Source organism: Periplaneta americana, chromosome 12, assembly GCF_040183065.1.
Source record: "Periplaneta americana isolate PAMFEO1 chromosome 12, P.americana_PAMFEO1_priV1, whole genome shotgun sequence".
In the NCBI taxonomy this organism is placed as follows: domain Eukaryota; kingdom Metazoa; phylum Arthropoda; class Insecta; order Blattodea; family Blattidae; genus Periplaneta; species Periplaneta americana.
Genome location: NC_091128.1, coordinates 86956715 through 86982359, shown reverse-complemented (window position 1 = coordinate 86982359; position 25645 = coordinate 86956715). Strand labels below are relative to the sequence as shown.

Sequence of the window (25645 nt, the reverse complement as noted above, 5' to 3'; positions counted from 1 at the left end):
ATGATGATCTCAAAATGACCATCTCTGTAGGCAGTGCAACAGAGAGATAAACTCTTTCGCATGTTTTGGAATCCTCCTCTTACAGTTATTAATTACGGAATATGTGTCATCATAACATTCACTCCATTATAGCTACAGCACTAAGAGATAATGACTTTCAGATCTTTGAAGAAGAAGTCCACAGCCTAGCATAAAATGGAAACCACAAAAGAATCAATATAATTATCTTTAAAAACAAAAGCAAAGGTTACATTACTGATCCAACCATCAGGTTTGAAAGCTGTCAGTATCAGCCTTTAGAAGTCCATAAAAAAAACAAGAGCATTTATATATTTACCATTCCTTATTATAAAGAAAAATACGAACTCAAAGTGGGTCTAATCACTGTTGCTAGAAGAATAATTCCAGACTTCCTAGCAAAATTTTGGAAATCTCTTTCCCTGCCGACATATATTTTAAAATAAAAAATTATTGCCACTATCAGGGGTTCTCTACAAATATATAAAAACTGTTATCTATCTTAATAAATTAACTTATCAGGATTTTCCAATGTTGTAAATTTGAAGTTACTTGAACTTCACATTGTATTTAATGCATTATCTTAACTTATGATTTACATGTATTTGGTATGCTTTGTCTACAGATAACCTCGAAATTTGAGGAAGCAATAAAATAAGTAAGCAAATGTCGTTGCTTTGAATCATAGAACCAGTTCTCAGTCTATGTAACATCATTTCTGGTACATAATGTATACAGGATTCATAATCTTTCTGTCTTCTCCACAAACGTGCATCACATCGCATTACATCAAGGAAATGTAGATGCCACAAAGCATAGCCTACGAAAATATACCAAAAGAGTTCACAAAGTCTTGATTTCTGTATGTGCCATGCCAAATCCTATTGTAAACAATATGCAAAGCTTATCAGTGTTCAATGTAAATCTAATAACATCCTGTGGGAACATTTTGTACATTATACCTATACATTTTCGTTGTGAGAAGCTTCAAAGAAATACTTTAATTTGAATATGACAATTAAAAAAATTCCCTGGTGACAAGGTAACATTAAAAAGTCGTCCTAATTAGTATGAAAAGAAACGGAAAACAAAAGTAAAATTAATAGTGATTACACTAAAATACCATATAAATCCATTGCATGTTAAACTCTCAAGATACTTGAAATCTCTTATACTCAAAACATATCTTAAAAACTGATATTATATAGTTTTAATAGTGTAACATCTTACGTTATTTGGATATCGGGGAATAGCAGTGTTATATCCAAAGTTCTCATTCTTAAAAAGGCTATGTGAATACTGGCAGGCTCTCCTTACAATGCACACTGTAAATCCTTATTCATTAGAGAAATAATGTTAACTGTTGTAAATTTATACATAATTAACTGTTTATTAATTATGTCAAGCAAAATCTTAACAATTATATTAGTAGATCTGAACTTCACAGTTACACCATGAGATACAATTATCTTTCTAAACCAAATGTTAGACAAGCAACTAAAAAAATTGTTTTAGCTCGGTTGCAGTTGCTGCGTTCAATAAATTGCCACAACAGGCACACGTTGCACATTTTAACAGATTTAAGAAAATCCTTTTTTTTTTATAGTAAGGAATTTTTCCGACTCTCCTGTAGACCTAAGTATTTTTCAGTATTGTTAATTATACAGTGTGTATACTAACTGGCTTCACAGTGAAGCAAGCAGCAGTATTCGACCCGGCAGTGATGTAAAGTTGGTACTGTGAAGTGCCTGGTTTGAACACATAGGGATATTACATCTCCTCTCTCCCACCCTCCACCATTCAATGCAGCCAAGATCATTGACTCTACCTGCACGATACCAACAGAACTCCTCGAGTCCCCGCATTCTGCTTGCCATTTCTCCTGCAGAGCTAGTTAGTATACACACTGTATTTTAGTTTCTATTTTATTTTAAATTGTATTTGCTCTTGCCTTCCATTTTGTATTTATCTTTGTTGGCATGGTTTATAGCATTACTCTCGATACTCTACAAATTAAATACAAAATAAAATATTACTCACAATATGAATGTCTACATAAACTCTAGCATTAATTAGCTATCATATATGGGAAAAGACGAACCATTTACAGGAAAGAATTACTCATCTGATATACGGATAGATCAATTAAAGATGGAAGAGCTTGTGTAGGTGTTAAGGGACCAAATTTTCCCCTATCAAAAGCTCATCTTTCAAGCGCAGATAAACATTCAGACAGCCCTAAAAGCTTCTAATAGCTTTCCATGTTTTTTTGAAGCCAGTCCACATGCCTCAGCAGAGGTGAACGATCAACCAGTACGGGGTAATGTCTGGTAAGCATGATGATCCTTCCAGCTGTTATAGCTGGTTTTCGAAATAGGATTTCACTGCCTAGCATAGCTACCCAAATGCATCAAGGTACTCGGTGGGCAACAGTCTAATACACAGAGAAAATTCCTTCCCCATGAGAACTCGAATCAGCATTCTGAAGTTTTGACAATGAGAAAAATCCTGCCATCATGTGAGACTGACCTGGAATATGCCAGTCCACAGCCAGTTGCTTTACCACTGAGCTATCCAGCTATCGATTATAATAGTACAGGACATTAACATAAACCTGCTATTATAGGAGTGACCTCAACTGGTTATGTTTGTTTGTACATTCTGGTTCACAGAATAAAACTCAGATGAAGGTAACATATTCTTGTGGGTACTCGTAATAAAAAGTTTTAGCATGGTTTCCTTCACAGGAGAAGTAGAGCCAAAGTTACATGACATAAACCAAAGTATATATAAAAAAAAAACTCTGTCCCTCACTGAGAGGCAACAGATAATTGACCAGCCATTTCACATCTAGTGTTTTTATCTTCCCTATTACCTTATGAAAAGATAGTAATTATCTTTTTGGTATATTCACTCCATGGTGATTTCTTAGATCCCACACTAGTAGAGAAAAAAAAAAAAAAAAAAAAAAATCTAAAACCAGGCATTAGTAACAAACATGAAAATTTAAAATCAAATGTGCATCTGCTCACAGTCTCGCAATACATTGTTATTCCTATGGAAATCTGGGCAATTAACCCATCCCCTCTCTGGCAATCCAATATAGCTCTGTTAAATTTCGTTCATGCTGATGATGCTGCTCAAGGTCCATGAGGGACAAAGTTACTTGCATCTGTAGCAAACCCTAAGTCACAAATATCCCCTGGGTATTTTTTTTAGTAGGTTATTTTACGATGCTTTATTAACATCTTTGGTTATTTAGCATCTGAATGAGATGAAGGTGATAATGCAGGTGAAATGAGTCCAGGGTCCAGCACCGATAATAGTTAACCAGCATCTGCTCATATTGGGTTGAGGGAAAACCCTGGAAAAAACCTCAACCAGGTAACTTGCCCAAACCGGGAATCGAACCCGGGCCACCTGGTTTTGACGGCCAGACGCCCTAACCGTTACTCCACAGGTGTGTAGACCCCTGGGTAGTGCTAAATGAGTAAAAACAAAGCTATGGCATCTACAAGAATGTTACACAAGAAGCTTGCAATAAGTTACCACTAATAATACCTACACTCTGAAATTCTATGACTAATACAGTGATTCAGGACCTCTGCAACAAACTCTGGGGATCAATAGATCTCACAGTGAGTATCATTTTTCGTAAAACAATCCATGTTCTCTGATACCTTGTGTAGGAGCTATGCAACATCGAAAAAAAGATAGGTTTTAATTACATTTACAGTTAATTATGAAATGAATTATTTATTTCTTCAAGTACCCCTGCGGACAGGTTACAAGTGTCCTGTCATTTTGCTGCTCTGTTTGAATGGAGCGCTTTTCGGAACAAGCTTCTGCTGCTCATGGAGGATGTACCTTCATGATGTGACGAAACATGTGATTCAACATAACATCACAACACACTTCAACCTGGTTGTACGAGCACAACTGAACAACATCTACGAGGAGCAATGGATAGGGAAAGCCAGATCTGTTGGTGGCCAGCATGATCACCCGACTTCACGCTCTTAATCTTTTTTTTTTTTTTTTGACATGTGAAGTATACACCAATGAGTATTAGCTGCTTTTGATCAAATTCGACACAAGCTGATAACCACTACTACGATGGTGTAATGAATGTAATCAGGTTCTGGGTAGACACTTTGAATACTTGTAACTTGTTAGCAAACATACTTCAAAAATAATTCATTCCATAATTGTTAATGTCACTAAAACCTGTCTTTGTTTCCATGTCACTTAGCTCCTAAACGAGGCATCAGAGATCATGGGTTGTTTTACGAAAAATGATCCTCATTGCAAGATCTATCGATCTCCAGAGTTTGTTGCAGAGACCCTGAATCACCCTGTATATTCCAATTATTTGTCATTTTCAACAATCTACTTTTACAAAACAACTTACTATAGGGAAGGGACAGCAAAGGGAAATGCATGTATAAAGCTTAAACCTACCAAAACATCTCAATGTACCATGTCATGATACTCTCCGAAATCAAGAAACCTCAAACCAACATGGAAACGGAAACTGTCTGCTAAGTTACTGTTCAAAATGGAAATAATATTTTGGACAAACTATTTTAATGTAAACTATTTTGAAACAGAGTGTGATTTCAAGGAATGTACGAAATATGTAGGTCAATAGGATAAAAACAAGTTTTCTTTGCAAAATTTTAGAGGGTGCAAGAGTGTGCTGGCCTGGCAGTCATAAATTTTATTACTCAGGAAGACGAGTCCCTTCAAAGATTTTCAGTGCTTGACAGCCATATACTGTCATAACTGGCCAGGAAGCAAGTGTAATTCTTTAATTGATAGAAAAAAAGTTGCGTAAAAATGTGGCACTATCATTAAGTGATGAAGTAAAAGTTGTCGAGTTAAAGGAAAATCAGAAACGAAGTATATGGGAAATAAAGTTGAAGTTCAGTTGTGGAAAATTTAGAAGTAACACTTCTAAAAATAGAGACTGTATCATGAGTGAGGGACTTGCGGTCAATAATGGTGACAAAAATGAAACAGAAAACAGCTGGTTATGTGGAAATAAATTAAATGTTATGGGAGAGGTTTCTTCATTCCCGTTCAAAGACCATGTCAATTTCTGGACCTATTCTGCAAAGCAAATCCTTGAACTAGTAAAAAAATTAAATAAGCCAGAATTCAATCAAGGCTTCTAATAGATGGCTCCTAGTCCAATTAAATAGTGTAATAAAGTAGGCTACATTATTGTAGTATAGTGCTAGATATTAAATTTGTTGTGATTAATAAACTTTTAATAGTGTTTAATGAGTGAGTTACGATATAATTTACACAGAAAATGAGACTTTCATCAATTTAATTAACCAATGCAATAAGAGACAGAAAGCTGATTTAATGTCAGTACCGGTAGTGTTAAAAGGAATATTTTTTTACTTTTTGCACTTTGCTGCATGCCATTTTGTTTTTCATTTATACAAATGATAAAATATTCCATTTTAACTTCACATCTGAATAATACGGACACCTGTCCACAACGGAAAAAAAATTAGGACCATGTCACTTCCATCTTTAACAGGTTAGGTTTTACCACAGTCTACTATATACAGTCGCGAAGCTCAATATGTAGTAAAAATGCAAACATGGGTAGTTGCCCACCACTAGGATCGCTACTATCGCCTCATCATCGCAGATCTCTCTCCTAGCAGACGACAGAATATGTTACACTTTTATTGTGATCTTTTGGAAAAATTAACACCTTCCTTCCATTATTGAAATATTAAATGCATAAAGTTAATTTATTATTTTAATGAAGTATATTAAATTCCACCATAAACTCGAAGATACCTGCAAGAAATAGGTTAATATTATTTTTGTTTGTGCAAAACGAACTGAAATTTACTATAATCACTTCACTCATTCAAGATTATAGCGATAATTAACTATGAAACCAATAAATATTAATTTGCATTTCCCTTTACAACAATAATAATGGAAATATGAATTAATGGAGTAACTTAGGTGTACCGGTACTTGTGGTGTAGGCTTACGTAGTTAACAAAGTGGGATGAGGTTAAGCAATAATAATCACACCAGAATTGGAAATAAAACGTGATCAATAAATTTTATTGTAACAGACTTTTTCTACGTCTCTAGTAAAGTAACAAATAAAAATAACAACAAAATTAACAGCTATAATTAAAAACATATCCTTTGAAAAAAAAGTAGGCCTAAACAATAATAATCCCACCAGAATTGAAATAAAACGTGATCAATAAATTTCATTAAAACAAACTTAATTTTTCTACGTCTTTAGTAAAATAACACATAAAAATAATAACAAAATTAATAGCTACAATTAAAAATATATCCTTTGAAAAAAAAAAAGTAGATCTAACCTTTATTTCTCTGGAAATTTAGCAGCCTAAGTGACAGAACTTTAACCAGTATCTAATGTCCTTTCGGCTAGACTGAAACATTTCATTGTGAAATTTAAGGATATAATGTATTCTAACAGTCACAAAGAGCTTCAAATTAACAGTTTTGTTTCTGCACAGCATTCTTGTGGAAATCCAGGAACCTTTCTGAATCTTTCGGAAATCGGAAAAAGGATAATTCTGGCCTCTTTCTCTTACTGTTGCTACAATTTATAGCACTACAAACGTCTCCTCCTTGTCCCATATTATTATTCCAATTATTATATTTTAGCCATTAACATTTTCATAATAACCAATACGAACATTTCACAAGCATCAATGTGAAATACGCAACGAGCTAGCACTCGATAGAAATAGGACACAGTCCAAAGTCGACCATGGACAGTCTATTGTTTCTAGTTGCTAACCGCTTGGAGCGCTTTATCACGAGATTTGCAAAAAAACACCTCAAGCTTCGCGACTGTATATACAGTAGACTGTGGTTTTACTGTATATGTGTGTTTATGTATGTATGTATGTATATATGTTCGTACAAGATATTCACAGAATCTATCCTGGATACAGTCAACCAATTTAAAACTATATAAATTTGAAACCATTATGAGCATGCACACTTCAATTTTATACATAATAAAGTCGATGTGCACATGCTCATGACCTAATGTGCAGTTTTGAAGTAATACCTATATGAATATTGTTCGTAAGATTTAGATTCAAATCATTTAAGTAATATTACATGAAATGATTAATTTGTATTGTTAGTTGAAAGACATTACCGAAGGTATACCTTGTAACAATTTTAACGTGGAATTTTCAACTTTGCTGTGGTCTAGTGGTTAAGTTGAAAAAACTACTAAGCAGATCTCTGGATCGATTACCAGTGGTTCCAATGTGGCAAGTAAAATTAAAAAGTATAAACATGTGTTGAATTAGATGTGCACTGAAAATAGTAGAAAGTGAAGAGAGAGAAAGAAGAAAAGGAGAGGAAAGGGTAAAGGCCTATACGAGAAAGAGGAAAAAGAATATAGTAGACCTACTGTAATAATTTGTATTTCCCACCGCACTTTTAGTTAAACAATCCCTAGGACACTTGAGTTAAGTGTAACTGACATAGCCTATATAAAAAGCAGGTGGCTTCACAACTCAACGGTGTATTATGGTTAATTAGGTCTACCAAAAAATTTAGTACTAGTAATAATTTCATACCTTCTCCTTTATGACATTCCAGAACTGGTAATGTTCCTCCTTTACTACAGGATTGTCGTTTCATCATCTTGGAAATGAATTTGCGACACGATTCACAACTGAAGATCCCGAACTTGCGTGCTTGTTTAACAAACCTGTAGAATCTCACAGCTCCACACACTCCACACACCACTGTTCCTGGTAGTGAAGGGTTACCTGTAATACCAACAAATTTGCAGTTTATAAAATTCAAAATTAAATCTATGGCAAAAACAGAAATTAGTTGGTTGCTTCTTGAGATTTTCCACCTAGTTTCTTACAATTCATTAGCGCGTTCAAACTTTCAATTTCCTATATTTTGAAATTATAGAATGAATTTCATATAAATAACAAAATCATAGCTTTAGAGATAGGCCTATTAGATAACAGGCAGTCCACTTAGCAAAGCTTGTCGAATTGACACTCTCAAACACACCCTACCTGAATGCTCGATGCAAAATTCTCTCAAACTAATTAAGAAAAATTAATATAAAATCCTCTCAGAAACTAATTTTAAAAAATAATCTTTTTCGTAAGCTTGATGATGTGCATTCGACGAAACACAGACAAATCTGCTTGTGTTTATTTTCCAGTTAAAAAAACTCAGAAGTAAACTGATAAAACTGAATGCAATGAATGAATCTGTAGAGAAGTCTTAAATAGATGCCCCATCATACCTCAGCCAGAAAACTTTATAAAATGTGTCAATTTTGCCATAGTCATAATTTCAACGATACAAAGCATAAAGTACGTCCTGGTTCGAACATTCTAGACCTCTATGCTACAAAAAACAATTAAACTCATGTTTTACACTGGGTATTTACAATCAAACGTCATATTAAACCCACTAATACGGCGAAGTTCTACTAGGCTAACTGACGGGCAAGGTTAACGCTATGAACTACGACATATAGGTTATGTTAAACTAAAATTATTTTTAAATTCCTTTCAATTTCTTCTTCATAACGTTAACTTCATAGGTGATATGTTTACATTTCATTTTATATATTAAACGACTTCATTCAGTAGGCTATGCAAAATTCACCAGAAAGACACTCTTCGACGTCAGTAACACTAGGCTACTCCATGCATTACTAATATATAATTAGCCTATACTAATAAAATTCTGCAATTTTTTAAATTACGGTCCGTAACAGACGAAAGAAACTACTAATAATCTATAAAATTAGATCAGCTTCAAGAGTTATACCTACCAGAATTTAAATTAACCGAAAATGGACCTTCGGATCCTGGAGATGTCTGAGTATTGAGTTTGAGGCGAGCCTTCCGAAGAATAACCTTGCCACTACTAAGTTTAGGTCCTGTCCCCGTCCACTGAGAGCTGCCTTCTGACTTGACAGGTGTTGCAAGTCTTCCACATTCACTGCTTTCCGGCGATCCTGAAGCACTATGTACACTCCTGGTTGAACCAGAACTGGAAGCATGAGTCCGCTTGGAAGAAAACCTATTAGTACCTGCCCCGAACACATTCAACTCACGGAGTTTTAATTGCACCTTATATGATGGTTTCCATCGACGTTTTCCTTCCACAATAAGTGAATTTTCTTGGGAAGAATTATGCGGTGAAAGACTTCTATTGCTACCATCACTGGAATTGTAACCAGATAAAAGTTCAGTCTTCTCACAATTATCCTTCTTAACCTGATCAAAAACATTTCTATCAGATACAGACACAAAACTTTCACTCTCTCGAGGTTCTGGTGAATCTTTCACAGCATTTAGGATTAATCTTGGTTTCTTGAGCTGTATAACACTGGGAGACCGACTAACACTCACATCACTTAAAACTTCTTCTGCCTCTATGAAACGTTTATTAGGCTTAATAACACGCGATGAATGGACACTTCGTGAAGGAAGAACAAATTTTCGAACTGCACCATTTCCTTTTTCTTGTTGAGAATTATCGACATTTAAAATTGATCCGAAATTGGTTGATTTCTTAGCTTTCTGAAGAAGCTTCTTTGCTGCCTTATTTTTTAAATTGTTACAATTAACAGGAGGGCTTTTTTGAATCAATTTCTTAGGTAAAGGTAAATCTCTATTTGAGTTAATTTTCCCACCACTATCAAAACCACGTTGTTTACGAGTCCGTCTTGCAGTAGTTGTCTGTCTTGATGAACTATACGCTTTACTTAATTTTATGTGGGAAAGTTCTCGTTCAAAATTTTCTCTTAACGAAATCTGAAGTCCATTTGCCTCATATTCTCCTATTACTTCACGCTGCTTCTTCTTTGCATACACTACAGCTGCTTTTGCTTCTTGAGTCGAAAAACCCAGGAATTCGGTTGTTACCTGCAAAAAATATACATATTAACATGCATTAAAGCATGTCCTTCAATAATATACACTGCTTATTGGTGAAGCAATACATTATATTCTTACAACGTGCTTGACATTTCATAATGACATTTAATTTCATACCAATGAATGTTTACTACACTACGAAATATTACGTAAAATATATTAATTATCACAGTATTGCTTATTAATGAAGCTACAATAGCTGCCAAAACACAAATTAACAACAGAAACAGTAACCAGGATCATTAAAACCGTTGCAACATGATACAGCTTCATGCCAAAGCTGCTATAGGCCTACCTGTTCACTGCCAAAAGCTTCATTGAAAACAGCAAGGCCGAAATAAATATTCTCAGCGGCTTTGACCGAATCATTTTCTTGTGATGAAGAACACTTTGACGCTTTGACCCTTTTCCTATTTACAATTTTAGAAGGTTTGCCAGGAAATTTTCCCATGTTCATTCACTTTCCACCACTACTATGCCCAGACGGTGTTTCCATTTATTATACAGACTCGCACCATATAACAAAACAGCGCGGGGTGGTTTATTTTCCACGCAATGCGTAGCACTATGCTGGCAAGAGGATCATGGCGGAGTGACAGCCAATCGATGAATACCGTTTTCGCGGTAATTTTTTGAAGTGTCAAATATAACTCTATGTAGGAGCATTTTATGTCAATAAAAGCTACAGCAAAACTGAGTAAAAACGTGTACTTATTTTAAACAATAAGTCTGTAACACAATTAATCCAAAATAAAACGTTCATTTCGCGTAAATTAGCAATCAAAACAGAACCAACACATTCGTTATGCAGCAAGGTCGGCCATGTTACAGCTTCTCTTCTATTCTCTTCGGCTCGGCAAAGATATTAGTGCTCGTGCTGTACTCTGCAAAGCAACCTATGCTTAAATGAACGCATCTGGCATCAACACAGGGATTGGATTGGCGTTTAATTCAAATATAAATGTATCTGAAAATGATTTATATTTACAAAATAAATTATATCAGAATATATAAATTGCCAAGCACTAATAGAATATCCAAAGATTAATCACAGAGGAATGCGGATCTCAAATATTTCGGCAGAATTAAAGAAACGTTAGCCTTTTTTTTCATTATAGTACACAAAACATATTAGGCTACTGTAAATACAGTAGGAAATTACAATAGCCTCACATTACTGGGCAAAAAAATTAAATATTTCATTCAGTTTGCCATCTATCACGATTATTTTCCTTCAAATAATTTAGGGATCACTTACTTACCTATAAAATGGCTTTTAAGGAACCAGCAGGTTCATTGCTGCCCTCATATAAGCCTGCCATCGGTCCCTATATTGTGCAAGATTAATCCAGTCTCTATCATCATATCCCACCTCCCTCAAATTTATTTTAATATTATCCTCCCATCTACGTCTCGGCCTCCCCTCCGGTCTCCCAACTAACACTCTATATGCATTTCTGGATTCGCCCATGTGCTACATGAGTTTAGGGATCACAGATTTTTATTTCCAAAATGTGGGACACTTTTTTTTAACTAGGGTAATCAGGACTATTTACCCTTTATATGACATTTCCATCTGTATCACTGCTAGAAGACAAGCCGCCTTTCCTGGGTCATGTGAACTATGTTATGCATATACATGTATCTGAGTCAAAAGTCTCATGATTCTTCGAAAGGAAATTAAAGAAAATTCTCACATTTATTGTCACTGCATAGTGTTTTACCGTAATTACAGCTTTCTGCGTGTCTATGTCCATGCGATTCTTTCTTTTGTCCAAAGTGCACTCAAAAGGGAGAATAATTATGTATTTTACAGCAGCGTTGATTTCCGGAATACAAAATGCGTACCAATAATCCAACAATATGGAATTGTTTTCACCCTCCTGTTTAAAATGCTGAAACACTTCCTGCCAGCGCTTGTTAGGAGACAATCTATTTATTTCCCAGAACATCTCTTTACTGTTCACGTAATGCATAATACTGTATATCCATTTTCATTATGTAACATATTTTCGTTAATGGAACAATCATATTTCTTGTTTGTCATAAACTCTAGGGAGTTCTATATATCTTTCCATATATAGGCCTAAGGCTTCTTTACATCTTTCCATGTAAGGCTTCTTTATAGAAGTCCATGAACGTGTCATAAAAATCGTGGGTTATAGACCCAAAACTTTGTTTCTACCTTCAGTTTCTAACTTAGTGAGACTTTTTTGTCTTCCAATGCAATGTGTAGAAATTGCTCGTCTTTCGATTAATTACCGGTATCTATATTCATGACCAGATTATTTAATTTTTCAATGTCCATCTGCTCCTGAAGTATCATCATATTCAAGGTTTTTTATACTTACTCACTTACTTACAAATGGCTTTTAAGGAACTCGGAGATTCATTCCCGCCCTGAGATAAGCCTGCCATTGGTCCCTATCTTGAGCAAGATTAATCCAGTCCCTACTGTCATATCCAACCTCCCTCAAATCCATTTTAATATTATCTACGTCTCGGCCTCCCCAATGGTCTTTTTCACTCAGGTCTTCCAACTAACACTCTGTATGTATTTCTGGATTCACCCATACATGCTATATGCTCTGTTCATCTCAAACGTCTGGATTATGTTCCTAATTATGTTAGGTGAAGAATGCAAAGCGTGCAGTTTTGCGTTGTGTAACTTTCTCCATTCTCCCATAACTTCTCTCATAGCTCCAAATGTTCTCCTAAGCACCTTATTTTCGAACATCCTCAACCTCTGTTCCTTTCTCAAAGTGAGATTCCAAGTTTCACAACCATACAGAACAACCAGTACAGTAATATACCTGTTTTATAAATTCTAACGTTCAGATCTTTTTAAAGCTTGTGTCTTTCCAGGATTGATTTTAAGATGGAGTTTCTTTGTCCATGTCACAATCGAGTCAATGTCTTAGTTCAGTTTGTCTATAGCGTCGTTTACTTGGTCTAAGAGGGACTTGAAGGTAGTCAGCATACAAGTGATAATTAACAATGCCTTACAATTGATGTAATGTCATTGTAATATATTGTGAACAACAATGGTCCGAGTACCGACCCCTGTGGTATACCTGATGTTATGTTAAGATAGAAGAAACTTCAGTTCCCTGATACAACACATTGTTGTCTTTCTCGTAAGTAGGATTCTAACCAACTCACAGCAGTCTCTGACAAATTTATGGATGAGCAGGTCAAAATTTACAGAGTTGAAAGCTTTGCTAAGGTCAAGAACAGTTAGTATTGTCACTTTATTAGAGTCAATTGCTTCACGAATGTTTTCGGTCACTTTAAGTAGAGCAGTGCTTGTGTTGTGTCCAGCTCTGAAACCTGACTGATAGGTCTACTTATCGAATAGTTTGTGTTCGTTCATGTAGTTAGTAAGTTGTTTATGTACGATTCTTTCCAGTACTTTTGATACGGCTGGCAGGATGCTTATTGGTCTATAGTCGTTCGGTTCAGTGGGAACTTTGACATTTGGAAGAGGAAGAACGAAAGCTTGCTTTCATATTTTAAGGAAAGTTGAAGTGATTAAGGAACTATTGAATATGTGTGCAATTGTAGGTATTACTATGTCTTGTATTTTCTGTATGAGTAATATGCTAATATGTCCACACCTGTGGAGTAACGGTCAGCCCGTCTGGTTATGAAACCAGGTGGCCTGGGTTCGAATCCCGGTCGGCACAAGTTATCTGGTTGAGGTTTTTTCCGGGGTTTTCCCTCAACCCAATACGAGCAAATGCTGGATAACTTTCGGTGTTGGACCCCGGACTCATTTCACCGGCATTATCACCTTCATCTCATTCAGACGCTAAATAACCTGAGATGTTGATACAGCGTCGTAAAATAACCCAAGAAAATAAAATATGCTAATGTTGTTCGGGCCTTAGGCTTTCATTTTGATGCCTCGGATGGCTTTTATGCGTCAATAGGAGTGACGTTAAAATAGAATTTGTCTCGAGTTGGGGAAGCTGATTCAGGCAAAACTGTCTTTTGTTGTGTCGTCATTTACAAAGTGTTCATTCAAGCGGTCAAGTGGGATGGGAACGTCTACTTGTTCATTAGCCCTTCCAAGTCCAATAACCTTCAGATTTTTCCATAATTCGGAAGGGGTGGTGTTGGGCTGTATAAGTTTGTAAGAGTAGTTGAGTTTAGAGTTTCTTATTAGTTGAGTCGTTCTATATCCGAGGTGTTTATAGAAATTCAAATTTTCATTTTTTTGCGGGTATATTTTCTATAGGCTAAGTTGCTTTCGGACACCAGGTTGCTTATTTCAATCGTCATCCAAGGGGCTGGAGTCCTTCTGGTACGTTTGAACTTCAATGGTGCATGTTTGTCATAAAGTTGAAGGATTAACATATTGAATAAGTCTACTTTCTCGTCTACAGTTCGTAATGTTCAGATCATGTGCCATGGAAGTTGTACAGCATCTTCTTTCAGTGTAATATCATCTCTTCTTTTAATATCCCCCTTGTCATTTTAGGCACGAACCACCATTGATGATTATGTAGAAATTTCCTCCTTTTTGTGAAGACTATGGCTTAGGTGTTTAGTACCTAGCAGTACATTTCGTTGGTTTACAAGCAAAACACATAAGTAAAAAATATTACCTCTGAGAAAAAGACATTTTGAAAGCACTTAACAAAACTGAATCCTCAAAATATTATTTTTAGTAAGTTGTTTCTCTTTATGTATATTTAGTTTTTCAATTCTAAGTTTATACACTTACATAATATATGCCTTTTTATTATAAATAATATTTTTGACTTAATGTGTTTTGCTTGTAAACTGACGATTTCATTTAAGTAATACCTACGTCATTTACGTAGCGAAGGTACCAGTTGATTCAATTGCCTTTGTAATGTAATGGTAACTACTGCCAGTGATGATATTCGGCCGGTTCGCACGAACCGGTTGTTAAATTATTTCTAGGTAATATTTGCAATTACCATGGACATATGTTTAACACAGGTACACATGAGAGAACTGGTTGTTAAACTTCTTGAATATCACCACTGGCTACTGCAGGTTTAAATGATGATACCATAAAAGCTGAACCAACAGAAAATAGTCCAATCATGCTGTTTTGATCCCCGTTAAATGACAAGTCGTTTATGTAGATGTGGAGAAGTATAGGACCTATTATGCTGCCCTGTAGCATACCAGCATTTACCAGTACCTGTACATGTTTCATTTGTGAAAATAATAACTTTTCACAAAGAAAGGGAAGCATCTACCTTACAAACCAGATGACCACTCAGATCGAAATTGCAACACGAGAATTTAATTTAACTAATTAACATGAAAATGATACTAATTTGGAAACTAACAGTACTATCATCATAATCATCACTCAATGTATTAGTCCTTGAAGAACTGTTACGGTCTGAACGAAATACTGGTTCTTAAGCCACCTCTTGCTTGGACGACCCAAAGATCTTTTGCCATGTGGATGATACTGCATGATGGCTTTAAGGATCTGTATTCTATATAGCCAGATAGATCATTACTAACTATAAAAACTGTAATAACATTTTCACTTGGAACGTACAATCAGATAGTCTTTAATTAATTTAATAATGTTTGGGCTGAAATTTTGAGATATCAAACCACTCTCAGTCTGCATGTAGTCCGGAGAGATGGCAGCCACTGACCAATTTGTATTGAAGGCTGTGATAATAAATTCTATAGTCCAAATAAGCTTATGGGTGCATGAGTGACCACTTCGAAATCCAAATTGTTCAATTGTAAGAAAATATTTAGTTTTCATTTCGGTCTTGAATCACTTTTGAATATTTTTTTCGGCAAGTTTGTCACGAAAATTTACGAGACTAATTGGTCTATAGTTTAATGAAACATTATTATTCTTTCCTGGTTTAGAAATTTGAATAATGTGAGAGTACGTCCAGATTTTTGGAAAATACCCTCTCCAGAGGATAGCTTGTTAATAAAGGAGCCTCAATGCTGGCCAGAATCACTTGTGATACGAACCTACAAGAGAGGGAATAGAAAGGATTGTGAAAATTATAGGGGAATTAGTTTATTACATTTTGGTTATAAAATATTTGCAAATTTAATAAAAAATAAATTATATCATATTATAACATTTTGGGCAAAGAACAAAATGGATTTAGGAAAGGCAGATCATGCTGTGATGGCTACTACAAAAGGAAATTTTATTGAGAACAATCAAGAATTCAATATATAAATACACATTGCATTTGTGGACTTCAAAAAGGCTTTTGATCATGTAAATCGTAACATCTTATTGAATATATTAATAGAAGATTGCATCCCACAACAAATTGTTCAGAATATTTATAATATTTATAAAAATACTTCAATCTCAATTAAAATTGCAGATAAATTGTCAGCCTGGAAGATGGTTTCTTCTGGTGTCCAACAAGGATCCCCACTGTCCTCCCTTTTATTTAACATATATATGAATACCATGATACGTGAATTTAGGAAAACAAGGCATGGTCACATACCAATAAAACGCAATTTATATTTAGAAATATTATTTGCAGATGATTTAGCTTTGCTAGCCTGTTCAGAGAACGATTTACAAAGGTTCATATACGACAGATAAATAGGTACTCTGTGGAAATTTCTACCGACAAAACTAAAATTATGGCATTTTGTGGCAAAGAGCCGTTCCTAGCAAGATTTATATTAATGGAAGTATTTTGGAAAGAGTTAAAGAATTTAAATATCTTGACTATAAATTATCTTTCATAGCAGATTTCGGTATTCATGACAAAATTTTACAGTATAATAAATCAATAGGCATCATAAATAGAATCATGAAACCATCTCTAGTTCAGAGACATACCTGCACTCGTCTGTATAAAACCTTAGCATGACCAGTCGTGTGCTATGGAAGTGAAGCATGGATTCTAAGGAAATGTGACGCAACTAGAATTACTCATAGTGAAATGAGATTCATGCACCGAACAGCTGGCTATACTAAGTGGGACCATAAAAGAAATGAAGACATCTTAAAGGAACTTGAAATGAACTCTAGGCCTATACTAGCAGACATTTGTTACTATCAAGATAAGTGGTATCAGCATGTGAGGTGTATGTCTAGGACTAGAATCCCTCATGCAATCCTGCATTACCAACCTAGAGGCAGGATATCAACTGGATGTCCAATGAATAGATGGGCTGAAATCTTTTGTGAACTGTAACAGTCCTTCTGGGACTATGGTTGTTGATGATGATAATGATGATGATGATGATGATAATGATGATGATGATGATGATGATGATAATAATAATAATAATAATAATAATAACTGGATAGCCTTTTAGAAAGTTTTTAAAATAACTTCAGCTTGTATACTGTCCGGTCCTGTGGCTTTCTTGTTTGGAACATGACGAATTTGCCACTTACTTCAGTCAAACTCCCAGCACAAATATGGGGCACATCATTGTCATTGACATCCATGAAGTAGATCTGCATGCTGTTTACTTCATCGTACTTGTCAGTCATATAGGTCTGCAAGTGAAGTAAAAGAATGCTGGAGAACTTTTGAAAAAAAATACTGGCTCTTTGTCAGTATTATACACATTCCCATCGTGTCTAATGGGCAGTGTCATTTCAAAGGATTTTGTCAAAAATTTAGTTATGGTATTTTTCAAACTTAGCTCAAATTGTTTCAAATCGTATTATGTTCAAGAAACAATTTTTTTACAGTGTTGACGAAAAACTGAATTACTTGTAAACTGGACAAGTTTTTATTGCATTTAACACAACCACTTTCAAGCACTTGTTTCACGATTTACAAATACGACAATTTGAAATGATCAGACTTCACAACATGAAAATAATGTAAGAAGAAGTATCAAATTCAATTTCGTCCACTGGTGGACTTAATACGTTTTGAAACAATGCTCCTCACTTGACATCAGCCTTACAGTTATGAGAGAAATAGAAAAAAAAGATCCAAACAAATTATCAGCAGACATACACTCCTACTGAATGAGCTACACTGGTGGCATCAGCATGGTCTGTAGGTATATCTAAGATAAGTGTAAATATTAAATCTGTTTGAAAACTATGCACTCTTTTACTTTCTAAATCCTGTAAGAAAACCTTTGCTAGTAAACCAGACAATGGGTTCCCCATTGCCAGGCCTTGATTCTGCTGGTAGATTATATTATCAAAAGAAAAGCAGTTCTGTTTTAAGGAGATATTCAATAAGTGAAATACTTGGTCTATTAAACTCAGATTTACTTGAGCATCAGCAAGTTTTGTTTTAATTATATTTAGGGTTTCGTTAATTGGAGTATTTGTATATAAATTTGAAATATCTAGGGATAACAATTTAGTTCTTTTAGATAATTTAATTTTGAGAGTATTCTAAGTGTTTAGTATTAGCACAGTTTAGTATATACAGTCACGAAGCTTGAGTTGTGAGGGTGCTAGGAACAATAGACTGTGCCGGTACTATTTCGCATTGTCTGTAATGAGGCGATATTAGCGATCCTAGTGGTTAACAACTATCTATGGATGCATAGTTACTACGTATTGAGCTTCATAACTGTATATACTAGACTGTGGTATTAGTAACTATGTATTTGTTATCCATAATCAAGTTGTGTCTTAGAAAATTGTGTAAGAATTTGTTAATTCTGCAGTTAGGAGCATTTTGACTGTCTACTATAGGCCTCACTGTCAACTCTTACTTATGTGTTTTAGGCACAGCTTTCAATGTGGGTACTTGGGGGGTTAATTTGAACAAGTTTATTAGTGTATTAACATATGACACATGCATACATCTTATTTTATAATGATTTACATTGCACTTGGTTATTTATTTCAATAGTTTCACTAACATATTCATTTGGCATGTCTATTCTGAAATGACTCAATCGAGTTGAAGAAAACGTTCATATCTTAATTAAAAATACAAATAACTTTTAGTTATTTTGTTCCTATAGATAACCATGCATCTTGACTTATTAACTTCATAATCACTTTTCCATTCCATGACGCATGTCATGAGATAATGCAATTGATAGTCGAAACAATTCAAACATCATTATGGTGCCAAAGAGCTGTTTGAAATTATTGTAATGAATATGTCATTACAAAGAACTGGATTCATTTGGAAACTAATACCACAGTTAGCTACTTTAAAATTAGACTATATTAAATTAACTACGTCAGTCTTCAGAGTCCCTGCATTTATTAATCACCTCTATTTGGTTAAGAATATTTTTTTTATAAAGTTATAATTAAGTTTAATATTTCGTTAAGCTTTTAAACATTAAACAACTTTTCACGTTAATCTTCTTCAAGTCCATCTGATAATAAAATCTCCAGCAACTGTTTTTAACACAGTCCCTTCTATAAAGATATAGATCACTCAAATAAAGTAGCATCAAAATACAATACTCATTTACTAATTAATATGTCAACATTGGAATTATCTATATAAAGAGAAACCTAGATGGCTGGGTGGTTTCTTTGCGAAAATACTGCAACAGACATAACCTCTTAAAACAGACATGCCAAAATCCTGCACATTGTGCAGATGTCTTTGTGCAATGTGCAGTTCCTATTCCCCTGCCTGGAGGGAGTGAATCAGGATGGAGGGGAGCACATCAGGGCTATACAGTACCTGCAGTAACAGATCAGCTTTTGTTTCAGTAACACAGATCAGTACGGATGCTGATTGGGCTGTGACTGTGAATGCATTATGAAAAATAAAGTGAGGAGTCCACAGATATAATGAAGAAGAGGATCAGGAATCATATAACATAATTGTTATGTTTTCCTCAGCCAACAATAATTATTTTAAAATGAAAGACTTTCATCAGCCCATGTCGAGGTAATAATCTTGTGACAGTTTAGATCTGATTAGTAAACTTCTCAAAATTTGATATTCGCCAGCGCTTATTTCTTAATCAGTACTCTCACGGCAAAACAAACTTGACAACGGCATTGTTTTGGAGTCTGTACTAACACAGCCATCAAAGGTTAGACGACTTATGACTTCCATTTCATAAGCTGGTATGTGATGAGAATATAGTGAGGAATACATGTGTGGCTCTTGAGGTTGTAAGGAGTGAAGAAAAGCAACTATTTGCAAGGCAGAAAAATATATAATGGCAAATTTTCCATCTCACGTCACTATATTATGTTAATATACTCACATTAATAAATCTTTAAACCAGACATAAAGAGAATGTCGTCGCTTTACAACTTGTGAACTACACTTTTAATTTCTTTCAGTAATGGTCCCAATTTGTCGATACTTGCTCTCAAAGTTTTCCAAATAAACTATATGTGAATTTAAATTCTAAGCTTAATTTATAGGTCTACTATTTATTAATATTAATGTTAATTTATACTGACATAAAGCAAGGAAATGATTTCAGTGTAAAAATTTCACAATGTCCTACTGCATGTAATTAATTGGGAGTATAATATTTTCTTCAACATTTGTGTACCAATGGTCCCAATAAATAATAATGCTTGACAAACAATGAAAGAATAGAGTCTATTACTTTAAAATAATTAGTACCTACTACGTAAAATGAAATACTGCGTTCATTTTTTGTTGTTTCGAAATTACTGCAATATTTCTTTCTTCATATACTGTATACAAATCATATTAATAAATTATGGTTTACAAACCATTACTTTATGAAGTATAAATGAGTAAGCCTAATGTTTCTTGTATTACAATTATCAAATATGCACACTGATAACTGTTTTCTTTTCCTTCTGCTAAGTGTGTTTAAAATGTCCAAATGCCTATTTAATCCAACACTAGAAGTCCAGCAACAAGGATGGGTCCACCAACATAATTAGCATAGGCTGTGCATTCCATTTGATCAACGTTGTAGTAAAAGAATAACCTGAGCCATGAATGAACCGAAGCATAAACAGATGGTATCAAAGCAACTCTCATAAAAAGTAATTATTGTAATTTTAAAGTGGTATGCAAGAAAAGATTTAAAAAAAAAAGAAAAAAAGTTGGATGGATCAATCTGTATATCACGAAAGTCAACCAGGTAAGCACTGTTTTCTGATACATTACAGTTACTGCTGATCAGAATGGAAATCCAGTGGACCTGAAATTAAAGAAATCTTTCCTGACTTGTTTTCCTTGTGCATGGCCATTCAGTATATGGACTAAAAGACATCACTATAATTTCTTTTAATAACATAATATAGACTTAAACAACTGCAAGGATCAAGCCTATTATGGTACAAGTGTCAAGGCAGGTGCTTACAATAGACTAGATGCACAAATTTTAGTTTCAATGTTAGTTTTCATGTACCAAATTTTATATCAAAACTTTATTTTCTTCTTTTTTTTTTTTCAGGAAGTAAAATAATGTATACAGAGACAATAATATGACACATAAAACATCACTATTCTTTATTATGCGATAATCTTGATGATCTTCTATTCGTGGGGGGGGGGGGGAAGGGGAACAACAATTGGCATATGGCTGATTAACATCACCTAGCTGCATACCAAACCTGAAACATGAAACAGACTAAATCATTATATGCAAATACTACAGGTCCTAGATTTATAAAGTTCTCAGATTCTTCAAGTAAGCAAAACTAAATATATTTTTTAAAGTTCATTTAAAATTCTTACCAAGATAATCGTCCATTAAAGTTCCAATAGCAAACTAAAAAGAAACAGAAAAAAATCTTATCAATACACCAACAAATCAAAATTTGTGATAAACAGAAAAACTCAACATTGTTAATACGCAGATTTTAATTAAGTGATACTCTGACTTTTATATATAAATATTTCATTTTTGGGAAACCTAAATTATCTAATCAACTTTTGTCTCTTAGAAAATAAGAAATTATATATCAAATAAGATAAAATGTGCCTGAGATGGAGATGGAGTTTCAAGTTAAAATTCTAGTTATAATAGGAATAAAGAAACTGAACTGATAATAAAGTTTAATACAGTAAGTCCCCATGAATGTTCCTGGTGTTTCTGTTGGTTGACCAGCAGTAGGTCCCCCCCTTGTTACTGTTGCTGCTCACTGCTTGCATCATGGTACTTCATTGAATTAAAACTTGTGCAATATGTTATATTAATAAATTTAACAAATTTGCAGAATTAGACATCCCCTGTTCAATGACTAACCACTAAAGATGCCGATTCGACTACTCTCACAAGTTCAAAAAAAAAAAAAGTTATGTTTTATTTAACGACGCTCGCAACTGCAGAGGTTATATCAGCGTCGCCGGATGTGCTGGAATTTTGTCCCGCAGGAGTTCTTTTACATGCCAGTAAATCTACTGACATGAGCCTGTCGCATTTAAGCACACTTAAATGCCATCGACCTGGCCCGGGATCGAACCCGCAACCTTGGCATAGAAGGCCAGCGCTATACCAACTGAGCCAACCAGGTCGACTCACAAGTTCATCTTCCATTATCTGCATGGTTGGTGAATCCTCTAATGTTTACAATAAATAATTTAATGTTGTTCCATCACTGACTTAACATATCATATATGATTCTATGAGATTCCTCACTAATATTAACAGCATCAAAATGACAATAGAAGAAAAAGCACTGATTCAATATGAAAAACTTATCAGATTGTCAGGAAACAATTGGCATTCATACAGTCCTCTCTGTAGATTGAAAACTCAAAAAAGTTTCATATCCATTGTTCAAGAATTAAAACAGAAAATCAATATCCCGAATTTAAAAGAAAACTTACAAATTAAACCAAACCCTTTAACTCTATTAAATATAGAATATAATCTAAATTTAACAGAAGAAATACTGAAATCAGAAGTAAACATTGAAATACTGAAACAATTGTCTTTAGAGACAATTAATATTAGGTACCCTCCACAAAACTGGCTTCATTTATACACCGATGGATCCATGATCTCCAGAGAACAAGGTGCCGATGCAGGTGTTATATGCTGTCTCTTCTCACTTTATAGATCTCTTGGATATGGAACAACAAGTTTTGATGGTGAAATCATTGCAATAAGTGAAAGTCTCAGGAATCTTCTATGCCACATCAATAAATTTAGGAATGCAGTTATATTGTCAGACTCCAAAGCAGCTATTCTATCAATCGTCTCTAAACACACACCTTCATCTCAAACAGCAGAAATAACTAAAATGCTCTCTCAATTAATATCACTCAATAAAAGAATTGTATTCCAATGGATACCATCCCATTGTGGAATCCTGGGAAACGAGAATGTGGATGCTTTAGCAAAGAAGGGCAGCACTGCTACTTACAGACCTGTTACTAAATCTACGTATTACTCTGTGAAAAGATTTATTAAATCTACATACTTAGACTTCAACAAACAAAATTTGATAACACAATCCCAAGGGAAAAAATGGAACTCTCTGCATCAAAATCCACAGTTAATTCCCGATTTACCACGAAAATCGTCTGTAGCTGCATTTAGATTGGCAACAGGCCATGATTGTTTGGCCAAACACCTGCATAGAATTGGAATATATCAGTCCCCTAACTGTCCATTGTGCAACTCAAACCAAGAAATGGATTTGGAACACCTCAAAATCTGTGCTTCAGTGGCTGGTCATGATAATATCTTTGAAAAATATTGGAGTGCAAGAGGTCAAATGACTTTATTGTCAAAGACCTGGCATTAAAAAACAACAATAAAGAACAACATATCATATATATATATATATATATAAATAAAAAACCTTTATATATATATATATATATATATATATATATATATAAAACCTTTATATTACATATTTAAATATGTAAATAATTAAATAATTACATATTTAAATATGTAAATAATTAAATATGTAATATAAAGGTTTTATACCTTGTATATGATATGTTAAGTCAGTGATGGAACACATTAATTATTTATTGTATTTCAAGGACTTACATGAAAAACTTTTTTTCAAAATGAACTGCAAAACTCTAATGTTTAGCTTATTATTTCATCACTCCTGACCAGTGTTTATTCCTCAGACATATTTTTTTTTGCATATGTACTAAGAGAAACAGAATGAGGGAAAAAGAGGTATAGATCACCAAGTGAAAGCTGCATAGTTGGTGAGTCCCTGTCCCCTGAAATTAGGTGTGTCAGTCTGTCATTGGCAGCTTTCAATAAAGGTACATGGTGAATCAGCTAAAATAAGTGCAGTTTTGTAATGGTTACATATTCAGTGAGTGAACCTGAACACATTTTGAAAATGTATATACAGAAAAACGAATCGTGTAACTAAGGGAAAACTTTAGATGTAAATTTCCTGGTTGTCCAGTTCCATATAGAAAAACAATAAAACAATACTAAATTTATAGTGACTAGGTTTAATGGACAGGTTCTGTGAATGATGTGATGTGAATTACTGTATTACAAAATATGGAAACACTTCCAGCAGCTACTGTGTGGAGGGCAAGTACCAAATGTTACTATACTGTATAACATAGTAAGTTTTTAATCTGGCCAAGAGCCATGAGTTCACAGGTGCACAAGCAGTGGCGGTAGTGGAGGGGAGGGGGAAGGGCTGGTTGGTCAACAGAAACACCGGGAAAGTTCGCCTGAACTGACTGCACTTGCACATTTCTTCGTTTAAATGGTGTGCAAATTATAAACCCACTTAACTGAGACAGACTAAAAAAAGGTGTAAAAATCTTACAAGAAAAACGAATCAATGCTCTCATATCATCTAACTACATACAACTTCAGAAGAGAAATGTTCTGATACATTTGATCCTTTTAACTAGAGACCTCTTCATAATTTCAATACATTCTCCATTTACATTAAATTAAATGTATCTATCTGTATGTACTTTAATACTACTTACTATGCCAGAAGCATCAACTCTGGTTCCCACGATCTTCAGTCGTATTTCATCATCTGCTTGAATAACAACATCCTAAAAAAAAAGTTCATAATTAGAATTGAAAACATTTTTGCATTGAAATGACCTTATTTCCCTCCTTTGCTTTTCGAATTAGTAATGTACTGGAAAATAATATTTGGGTTTTTCTACCATTATATTTTGGGGCTCTTCAATCATGTGCATCACATATAACCTGCTGCTTCCTTATATAATGCAGGGGGGGGGGGGGACAGGGCGCGAAATTAAGGACGTTGGAAATTTAGAGTCTCTTCTAATAAGATCCTCTTCCATTGGGCCATTGAGAAAGACGTTCTGAGAGAGGGAATGTGTGAGTGAGAGCATGAGATGTGGAAGAAACAGTGCTGACTTCTCAGAAGGCTTTGGAATACATACAGGTCACCTCAAATATTTCATGGTGCTTGAGACAGGAAAGCCTGAGTAACTCTATGATCGGTGAGACTGACATACTGCTTTTCAAGACCCTGTGAAGAAGACTAGCTTTATTACTGTGTGACACAAAAGTCACTTGCCAAATTGAACAAACAATACTATTTTGAAATGACAAGATTAGGACCATAACAAAGAAAATAAGGACCATGACAAAGATAATATGGACCATGGTGTTTGTCACGGTCCATGTCGTGATCCTTGTTGTGTTCCTTATCATGATCCTTATTGTGATCCTTGTCTTTGTTCTTATCGTATCATTGTTGTGGTCCATGTTGTGATTCTTGTTGTCTCTGTCAATGTCCTATATTTGTAATTTCAAAATAATATTTATTTATTTAAGCTAAT

At 34.5% G+C, this 25645-nt stretch overlaps 2 protein-coding genes across 5 annotated transcripts in view; both read right to left on the bottom strand.

Moving 5' to 3' along the window:
- Positions 1-10474, bottom strand: part of trx (histone lysine N-methyltransferase trithorax) — a 67448-nt gene extending 56974 nt beyond the window's left edge. The window contains exons 1-3 of the mRNA XM_069841702.1: positions 10276-10474; positions 8870-9968; positions 7638-7832 (exon numbers count right to left, since the gene is read on the bottom strand). Of these exons, the coding sequence (XP_069697803.1) occupies positions 7638-7832; positions 8870-9968; positions 10276-10437 (1456 nt within the window). The 5' untranslated portion in view covers positions 10438-10474. The remainder of the gene's footprint in view (positions 1-7637; positions 7833-8869; positions 9969-10275) is intronic.
- An 8243-nt stretch (positions 10475-18717) lies between these two features.
- LOC138710656 (DNA-directed RNA polymerase II subunit RPB7) overlaps positions 18718-25645 on the bottom strand; it is a 28940-nt gene continuing 22012 nt past the window's right edge. For all 4 annotated transcript variants that reach the window (XR_011335287.1, XR_011335288.1, XM_069841700.1 and 1 more), the window contains 3 exons: positions 24812-24883; positions 21611-21644; positions 18718-21486 (listed from right to left, as the gene is read on the bottom strand). Coding sequence is in view for 2 of the 4 variants with exons in the window: in XM_069841700.1 (XP_069697801.1) it covers positions 21470-21486; positions 21611-21644; positions 24812-24883 (123 nt within the window). In the remaining 2 variants the exon portion in view is untranslated. The remainder of the gene's footprint in view (positions 21487-21610; positions 21645-24811; positions 24884-25645) is intronic.